Source organism: Cricetulus griseus, chromosome 4, assembly GCF_003668045.3.
Source record: "Cricetulus griseus strain 17A/GY chromosome 4, alternate assembly CriGri-PICRH-1.0, whole genome shotgun sequence".
NCBI classification, from domain to species: Eukaryota; Metazoa; Chordata; class Mammalia; order Rodentia; family Cricetidae; genus Cricetulus; species Cricetulus griseus.
In genome coordinates, this window is record NC_048597.1 from 52886380 (window position 1) to 52896958 (window position 10579).

Sequence of the window (10579 nt, forward strand, 5' to 3'; positions counted from 1 at the left end):
CTTGAGTCCTGTATAATGAAGCCTAGGCAGAGGCACCATGTGACCTGAATCCCTGGAGTACTATAGTCTCCCTACTCAGGGAGATTAAGAAAATAAGCTGCATTAAGTTGAGACTCCTTTAACTTGGGGTATAATGTATTGATTCATTCTGATTCAGTAGGTCTGTAGTTTGTATCACCTGCTTGAAAGGTGCACAGGGAGATTTTATGAATCCTCCCCCCAAAAAAAAATCAGTAAAGGCTAGAATTCACATCTTTCATTTTGTCTGTCGTTAACATTTCCCATCAGCTAAGTTTGGACAGCTTAAGTATTTGTTTTTAAGCTTGTCTCACGTGCACTTTGTTCCACAAAGTAAGAGGCCATACAGTTTTATTACATTTTGATACTTAACCAAATATCCATGATTAACTCACTATTGATTTTCTGAATAGCACTTTTAAGATTTTTGTAGCATCTTTTGATTGCTATTTTTCTCTTTCCAGTTAATGCTGAAATACAAGGATAAGAAATGGTACCAGTTCTAACCATCTAAAGAAGCTGTGACTGCTTTGAGAAACCATTATTCAGGGAAACCAAATTTATTCCCAGCATCACTATTCAACTGCTAGAAACCAGTTTCTTCTACAAAATGTTTCATTAGAGCCCATCTGAAGTTATCCTAAGGAGGCGTACCCAAGGCAAAGCCGCTGTACACCATGCAAGCTGGAACCCCGGTTACAATCCCAAGATAATGGCTGAATTTGTCTTTTCCCCATGTGGAATGGACGTTATCATCTTGGCATATAATTTGCTAAGAATTTGTGTTTGGAAACTATTGGGGAGTCCTTTTGATTTGAAATTTCCTGTACAAAAAAAAAAGCATTAATGCACTTAATGAAAAAAATCTTTGCATGATAAATTAATATCTTAAGAGGAAAAGAAACAAAAGCATGTTATAACAGAAGAAAAAAGGATTTATGGTAAACTACTTTTATGAATTGGGCCACACCCAACAGTTTAAAAATCTGCATTAGAAGATAACAGTGCATTTCAAGTGTATCTGCCATACCCAACCAAAAAGGAATCAAAACAAACCCAGAATTTTTTTTTTTCATCTGAAACTTCCCTTAGTATACTAGGACATTACCTACCAAATTCTTCCTAGCAAAAATCTGATTAACATTTTTCTCTCTTCATAGGGTTTCACATCATTTACAGCTCTCACTCATAATCAAGTTCTGCCAGGATAGTGAAGTATTCACAACTCTTCTTTCTATTTCTGTCACCCTCAGGATGAACCTGTGGTTTTAGTCCTCAGCCGAACAGGGCTGAGTCACCTCCCAGCATTCCTTCAGCTTGGTTTGTAGTCTACAGAGGAGTTGGCGATAGGTTTGCAGGCACTAGATGACAGGAACAATGCAGTTAGTTTTGAGAACTGATTTCACAAGGAGTGGAATTTCACATACCCCCATTTCAGTTTCCAAATCAATATATTTTTAAAGCATCATTTGTATCCTTATCTGAAAGTTACACAGTATATTACTGTTCAAACCCAGTAGGGTCTACAACCCCAAGATGCTTTATGCAGCCTGACAGTCACAGACCAAACTGGTCGTTCTTGTCGATGTGATTCAGGAAAACCTCAGTTAATGTTCTGGGAAAGAGTTACTACATTCTGATTCATAAGGGCTTCATTAGAAAATACTTTGGGGTTCAACACTTACTAATGGGAACCTTTATGAAATCCAGTGGTGGTTTAGCTATGTTGGCCACAGTTATCATGAATAACACAAATCCATAGATAATTTAACAATACAAACTCGATAATTTTGTCACTAGATTGACTAATATAAGTCACAGGAATGTGGCAGTAAATACCAAACACCTTCTTAAAAACTCTCCGAGGTAAAGACCAGCTGTAGCATGATAAAATGATCTGCCATAACCCAATGGAGAGGCACTACAAGGAAGCATAGATGACAACTCCTACTCATGCTATTGAACATGCTTGGAAGTCAGAATCATAGGACTCACCTGACAGTGTGTCATTCCTATTTTTAAAATCTTAAATTATGTGATTGATTGATTGATTTACTGAATTTTGGTGATTTGAGATCTTGCTGGGTTTACATTTGGGTTTAAAACATCACCATTTCCTTGAATCCAGCTTCATAGGCAAAATTATTATTTTTCATTGGTTTCATATTTTTTATTTGAAATGGTGCTTCCTTTAAATTATTCTCAGTAACTTTGAAATGAGAGCAGAAGTGATTAAAAGAGCCAGAAAATACACACTAGAGTAGCATTTCTCAGAATCCTAGAATTTTGGTTTCTTAATAATATCTCTCTGTAAATCCACTTCCTGCTATAGTGTTAACATAAGATTAGTTGGCTTGGAAATACAGATAATCCACATATTTATATGGTAAAAATATTAATGGAATTTAAGGCCAGGACCTGGAAAACATTGGCAGCCAAATTGCAACACACAATTTATACTATATGTTTTAAGGGCCCAAGTCTCTGATTTTTTTGATACTTCAACATTTCTACATTTTAAAATGGCCTAAAAGAATGAGATAGTTCCTTTGTTTTGAAGTAGCAAAATTCATCCCAAAGTAGCATTGAATTCAATGACTATCTCTGAAACTCCCAGGAATATTTACTTGTTTTAGAGATATAGCTCAGGGTAGAGTGCTTGCCCACCATGTTCAAAACTCTGGGTTCAATCCTCAAGAACATACATACACAAACAAATTTACTTGTTCTATACCAAGAGCTCTCAATAGCAGCATCATTAGCACAGTTTTTTTTAGAGTATTGCGGTATGCTAATAGTACCCTTGGCTTCTGCCTTCTAGATGCCATTAGGAACCTCCTAGTAATGACAGTGAAAAAAAAAAAAAGACAAAATTGCTTCCAGTTGAGAGCTACTATTTTACATCATTTAAAGAGAAAGACTGTGAAATACATAATGTATGTTTTTACAGAAAACAGCATATAATAAGAGCACATTGTCTTAGCAAGAGAAGTCCCACCCAAAATTATATGTGTGATTCAGATACAATAGAGCTCAATTTTGAAGAATCAGTGAGATAACAGTTGCAGACTATTTCAAAGCACACAGAGAATATATCAAAAGGAGACAGCCACATTTTACAATAGACATGCTCAAAATTCTGGCTTCAGCAAATATATATATGTATAAATAGACATCATTTGGAGTAGGTGCTTCTGTGATGCTTGAAAAGAACAAGTTCTCATAAATGTTTAAAGCTTAAATGTGCTTACAAAATTGTTGCCAAGCCCTTTCTTAAGGGTAACTCATCCCACGAATCAATGGTTGGCAGAATCCAAATTAATGAGGTTCTACTGTATCAAAATTATTTTTATAATTCAAAGAGATAGCAATAACAATAATTTAACCATGGATGTGATTTTCCTCTTTGAGCATTTCTATTGTGTTGCATTAACCTTGCACGCACGCACACACACACACACACACACACACACACACACACACTCAGCACCACTACCACCACCGCCATTTTGCCATCATTGCTATCTTAGGGAAAAGAGTAGTGTTATACATGTAACCTTTTGCATTTTCTCATCTCTCTTCTGTCTTGGACCATAAGCAAAACCACTTCCAGAAACTTTAATAGTGCTGCAGAAGGTGGCCGAGTCTCAGTTACCATCAAATCACATTGTATCTCTGAGGTGGCATCAGAAGATAAGGCTTGCACCATCTGCACAAGGTGACTTTACCTCCTGGTTTTTTCCTCAACAGAGAAGCCCTTAGAGTTCCAGCAGAAAACAGACCTTCCATCCTGTTCATCAACCATATAAAGAAGATGTGTGTGTTTCCCTGGTTCTAACAGTAATGTAAGCAATGGTCTCACCACGAAACTGTCCATTTGTCCTGGAGTTTGGGTAGAGGGTGATTGACTTGTCACTTATTCAATCCACTGAAAGTACTATGTGTCGGACTTGCTTCTACACTTCACCATGGGGGCCATTGTGTGTTGTGTGATTTCAGCTTCAGTGACAAAACTGAGATGTTTCCCAGCAATTCCGTCATAGGAACATTTCTAAATCTTTTGGAATTGATTCTCAATAAAATCTAGGTCTCTGACTCTCAAAAATTTAAAGAGACTTTAAACTATAAGTTCCCTTTTATATGATCCACCAATACCATTTTAAAGGTATCATTTACCCATTGTCTGTGATAGTTTGAAAAAATAGAATAAGATGAGGTCCAAGATTGATTAAAGATTAAGCTGTTCTTTGAAATACTTAGCTATCAGACATTTGGACAGATGGAATGAAGCTAGCCTGGAAAGGGAAACTATTAGGATATTCTTTGTGTTTCAAACTTTCTTGGGTGAGAGTGCAAACCCTGTTCTCTGACCACTCTGGTTCATTGAGTGCAGTGACAAAAGCCAGCATGTCAGGTCAAGTCTTGCTGTCTGTGTTAGGAAAAACACCAGCTTCACTGCTTCTTCACCTGTCTCTCAGCCTCATCTTAGGTGGTAGCATTGTGTATGCACACACTGCTCAGAGTGCCTGAGATAATTGTCACCAACTTAGGTTGAGCATTGGCTCTCATATGCAAGATTGTAGAAAGCATCGTTGCTAAAAAGTTTAGTATTCTTATCTACAGACCACATAGCCCTGGATGTAAGAAATAGGGGAGGTCACATCTAGACACAGGGGAGAAGGTGAGCATGGTGGGGGAGTGGGGGTGTGGGAAGGGATATGAGAGTCTGAGGGAAGTGAGGTTTTGATGCAACCAGAGCACAGGGTAATGCCTGTGTTTGCATCTTTTTTTGGCTTGTATCTTTTTAAGTACAGCCTTGGCAGTACATAACAATCATTTGAGATTTTTAAATTCCCAATGATTTCAAGATGTCTTAACATCAGTATTTTTGAAAGCCCTAAAAGTGGGTCCGTGTCCAGCCAAAGTCGCTAAGCACTGCTTTATGACCAACTAAAAGATTCTTGTCTTCCTGGGCTGATATTTTAGCCCCTTCTAAGGGATCAGGAAAGGCAGACTGTAAGAGATTCAGCCTTGTCTTGCTTGGCATTTATTCTGTGCCTCTCACAGAACAAAAGTGAGTGCACATTTCTAATGAGGCAGCTTGACTAATTCTTTGAAACTCTATAATTTTATTCTGTGTGACTTGATCTTTAGTTATTTTAAGTCAAAGTGTAAGTTTTGACTGTCTTTTACATAAGGTACCAGAAATATCACCATAGTTCAGCAGTATATAAAGCTAAGTGGTAAAATTATTCTCAATATCTGGACAATGGAAATTCTCAAAATAATCACATACTAAATCAGCTCCAAGTTTATTACACACCCTTCCTCTGGAGCAGACACGGTGAGTGGCCCCTGCTCTGCTGTGGGTATCCTACTGGATCTGATTTCAGCAAACAGGGAGAATTGTTTGGTTATTGTCTCAATGGTTCCCAGGGTCACTTGAATTTGTTCTCTGATTTATTGGGTATGTGGGTAAAGGGAAAATCACCATTTGAACACCAGGGTCCTGAAAAAGTGCTCACACGTCCAGAAAGGAAGAATCCAGCCAATGGAAGGCAATATTCAGACTTCTGTCCCCTCATGCCACTTCCCCTCCTGTCTTGGCCCACCATTCTCAACTGCAAAGCCAGAAGATACACTAGGTGGTGGTTGTGGGTAGCTGTACACAGGATTAAAGTCTCTAATAACCTATAATTTTTAGTACTTAATTATGTGATGTTTTATTCTAGGAAATAAGAGACAGACAACGCCATTGATGTATCTTTCTTTCATCTTCAGAATTTTTGCATCTTTTCAAAAAAATGACAAATTACTATTTTTCTGTTGCATTCAGCAATTGTGACTATACCTAAAAATCTTGTAGTCTGTAGAGATATCAATAAAATTGTATATGTTTGTACATAGATGCTCTCTTATGTCATGATGTCATGTACTATTGATTTTTGCCAAGATTAAAATATAGAGGTAAAGACCTCATTTGCAAACTGTGAACTATGGTTTTACCAAGAATGAATGTTTTCAAAAGACATAGAAGGGATGGGAGAACATATTTATTTGAGCAAAAAAGAAAACAAAATCCATGTTCCCCAAAATGAATAGATTCTATTACAATGAATTGATTGAAAGTGTTAGAAATACCCATTCACATTTTCTATCAAATTGGGGACATGTGTAGCATTTTAGTGAAAAATTTAAAGACAGCTTGCAAGGCTATTGATTGAATTGTACTTGTGGTGGAATGAAAGTGAAAGAAAATTAACAGTACCCATAAGACACTGCTGCAGCTCAGCGGCCTAGAAACTCACAGGCCTTGACTTCTTTACATCTTTTACAACTCAAGCAGAAAAATGAATTTGTTGTGAGTTTATTCTACCATCTAGTGGTCATGGTCAGCATTTCTCAACCCCCAGATGAAATAGTCTGAATTGTTTACCTTTCATCAGCATGGTTAATTCAATTCCCTTTCTAGCACTTTCTTTAGATTTATACTGGAGGCCTAAGCCAGTTCACCTTATGCTTCCAAGTTCTAATTATCTTAGGAAAATTCATCCCCACCACAAGTTTTCTCCTACATTTGGATTTATATAAAATTGAAACAATAACAACTAGTCCTAGGATGAAAATAATTTTGAGTAAAAGAACAAATATATAGAGATCCTTTAAAATATAAATGCTAATCTCTATTTCAGATTTTTCTTAGGAAGATCAGTTTATCTCATCTTTAATTACAACTCAAACCCACAAACCTGCATTCAACTCTCTTCTACTTCCTCCCTCCTTCGTCGCTTATTCCTTCAGTCACTCTATTCCCACCTCCCTCCCTTTTTCAACCTGTTTGCTTCCTCAAGTCTCTCCTGCCGTTTGTTCTAGATAAATGACAACCACACCCCTGGAACAGGTTCACAGCAGAGCCTCATATACAGGCTGACCTCGCTGGATCAGGTGAGAGGAAAAGTCCACAGAAAACAGTGGGGGAGAGCTGGGGGCAGGTGAGACTTAGGTGGCCAGTGACCATGGGATTTGAGGTATTCTTTGGAGTGGGCAGAAGGCAACCCATTTGGCTCAGGAGAGTGGCTCAATTCAAGGAATTGAGCATTTAAATAAATTCACTGAGGATATGGGAGCCAAGCTTCTCACTTATGGAAATCATAGAAGGATATACAATTAAAAGAGAAAACTAGAAAAGCTATAAATTTTGGTGCATCTTTGTACAGGTAACTGAAGTTCATAACTTTTACAGTTCATAATAGGTAAAGGAGAGGGTTTTAAATGTTTTGCCACAGAGAATATTAGTTGAGGGGATGAACATGATAAATAGCCTGGTTCTATCTTTCTATGATGCATTTATATATAAAACTATCAAATTATTCCCTATCAATATATAATTATTATTTCTCAATTAAAAATAATAAAACTTCTTAAAGAAGGAAAGGTAGGATAAGCATGGCAATGTCAATTTGAATTGGAGTTATCAGTGTGAACTTTATGTTTGTGCATATATATAATTGTATCTATATAAATAGTTATATACATAGATACACTTAAATATGCATCATATATATATATATTGAAAGGTATGTGCATGTTGTATATAAATATTTCCTGATTCTGAACACTGGAAAGACAATAAAGATGCACACATAGCAAGTAACACAGCTAGCATTGGATTTGGATTTCCAAATATTCTTCCCTGCTAAATGTGCTGGAGCATCTTGAAGAGAATGGCTTATTTCAATTCTGGAATACACTCTATCAGAAAATAAAGTATTCAAAGAAAGATGGCTCCATGTCAAAAAGCACTCAGAAACAGCTTGAGGATATACACAGGCCAAGCGGGGATAATTTAACCATGAAACATAATAATTGAATAAAATAGGAACCCATGAATTCATACTGATATAAATAAATATGGAGGACAGAATATTATTCCTTGCAATAGAATGCCAGCCATTAAATGTAAATGGAACTTAAAATTGCTGTTAGATAACTATTATTCTAATATGTTGGACAATAAATGTCAGTCAATGCTCAAACTAATGGGGTCAAGTAGGATGTCAGTACAGGATGATTTACATCACCTCCAACTGTCTTCAAAAAATTGTCCAACATTAAAAATAATTTACACTCAAAAACATGGCAGATAAAATATTTGTTATTGAGGGACCAAGGTCCTGCCACCAGTAAGGGGACAAATCAATGTATTGCCTTTGAAAAGAACATAGCATTCCTGCCAAATGCACAATCTGAGTTTTGTCCTATGGAAATGTTAAACAAAGCTAAACCAAGTGACATTCTATAAATGGTTTCCCCATAAGAACTTTTCTTTTATGTAATGAAAGACAAGGAAAAGCGGATGCTCTGGATCTAGGAAGCCAAAAACCATGACCACTGCATGCAATACATGATCTTAGACTGAGACATTTGGCCATAAATGTCATGACATAAATGGAGCAATTATCAAAACTTGAGTGTGGTTCCCACTTGACTACAATTCTTTGTACCATTCTTGAAACTTTTATTTAGACTTGAGCTTATTTCAAAATAAAATTATAAAAGTAAAAGTGTTTTCAATTTTGTTGTATTATTTGTACTTCAGTATTATTATCTTGCATATTTCAGGGCAAATAGATACCTGCTTGTGGCTGGAAGAGAGATCTTTATGAGTTGTTTGGGAATCCAGTCATTTAAATATTTTCAATGTTTCTTTTTTCTTTTACTTTCCATTGTGCCTCTGCCTCTCCATTGCTGGGAGTAAAGCCACTACCATGTTGCTGGTTTCTTAATGACTGCAGGTCTGAGGAGGAGATGTAGTTTAGTTTGTTCTAAATTGCCATTTCTCTAATGTCTAGTGAGGGTGAACATTTTCATATGATTATTGGCTATGTGTATGTACTTTTTGGGGAACTTCCTATTCACTTCAGTAGAACATTTGATGGTGGAGCTGATTGACTTCTGGTTTAACTATTTGAGTTCTTTCAATACTCCAGACATTAAGCCTCTGTCGGGTGATGCTGTGCACAATATCTCTGAATTGAAGGTTTGCCTCCCCAAGGAGCTCGAAAGGCTTATAACACTCAGGATGTAAATACAATTTCCCAGCTTCAGGAAGCTTCTGAGGCTGTCCGATTCAAGAGACTCCTCCCGGTGCCCCAGGGTTGTAGGAGCTGTAACTGTTGCTGAGGAGGAGCAAATTGTTTGGGTAACTCCAGGACTTCAATCTCCATGATGATCACTGTCCTGGTCTTGTCATGATACCGCTCCCTTTGAGTCATTCATGCTATGGTAAGTGATCCCCCTGCTGATCACTAAGCTGGACATGAGTACAGTCATTCCTCTTGGTGTGCCATCAGTACTCTATCTGGGGTAAACAGATATTTGTTCCCCAGAAAGTCACACAGTGGGTGTTGCGGTGGTTTGAATGAAAATCTCTCCTATAATCTCAGGCATTTGGTTCCCAGCTAGTGGCACTGTTTGGGGGCAGTTTAGAGGTGTGTCTAGGTGGAGGAAATATGTCTGTGGGGATGTGGGGACTTAGGTTTCAAAATGTCATTCCATTCCCAGGTTTTGCTCTATGTGTCCTGCATAGATGTGAGCTCTTAACTGTTCTGCCACATGCTGCTGTCTCACAGCCATGGCGGACTCTGTGGTCCTCTGGAAGCGTTAAGTGGAAATAAATCCTTTCTTCTATAAGTTACCTGGTTATGGTATTTTATCATGACAATAGAAAAGTGACTAAGAGGGTGTGTGATGGTTTGAATAAGAATGGCCCAAATAGCCTCATATATATGAGACCTTAGTCACCAGGGAGTGGAACTATTTGGAAGAATTAAGAGGTGGGGCCTTGTTAGAGGAGGTATGTCACAGGGGTGGCCTTTGAGGTTTCCAAGGCCTGTGCCAGGCCCAGTCTCTCTCCCTTTGTCTGTCTGTCTGTCTGTCTGTCTGTCTGTCTGTCTGTCTGCTTGTAGATCAGGATATAGTTCTCAGCTACTACTCTGGAGCCAAGCATATGGGCCGCCATGCTCCCATCCATAATGATAATGGACTAAACCTTTGAAACTGTGAGTCAGCCATGGTCATGGTGTCTACTCACAGTCATAGAACAGTGACTAAGACAATGTGGATAAGTGGAAAAGACTTTTCTCCCCATCAATAGACTGTGTTTTTGCTGTTTCCACTGCTGTGAAGAAGCTTTTGTATCTTGTGATGTCCTACTTTTACTTATAGATGTTGAATCGACTCCTCTTCATAAAAGCCTTGCCTGCACCTCTATCTTGAAATATTTCTGCTTACTTTTCCCTTTAATACTTTCAGCATTTCAGATCTTATGTTAAGGTCTTTCATCTATTTAAAATTGCCTCTTTTTTTCATTTATGTGTATGAATTCTCTCTCTCTCTCTGTCTCTCTGTCTCTCTGTCTCTCTCTCTCTCTCTCTCTCTCTCTCTCTCTCTCTCTCTCTCTCTCTCTCTCTCTCTCTCTGTGTGTGTGTGTGTGTGTATGTGTCCACACTCCTATGGATAGTTGAGAGCCACCGTGTGGGTACTGGGAACCTAACCTGTG

General features: G+C 37.8%; 1 protein-coding gene across 4 annotated transcripts in view; it reads left to right on the top strand.

The window, feature by feature from the left end:
- Stxbp5l (syntaxin binding protein 5 like) overlaps window positions 1-1448 on the top strand; it is a 215683-nt gene extending 214235 nt beyond the window's left edge. For all 4 annotated transcript variants that reach the window (XM_027412712.2, XM_035444255.1, XM_027412713.2 and 1 more), the window contains one exon: window positions 483-1448. In XM_027412712.2, the coding sequence (XP_027268513.1) occupies window positions 483-524 (42 nt within the window). In that variant the 3' untranslated portion in view covers window positions 525-1448. The remainder of the gene's footprint in view (window positions 1-482) is intronic.
- The last annotated feature ends 9131 nt before the right edge of the window (window positions 1449-10579 follow it).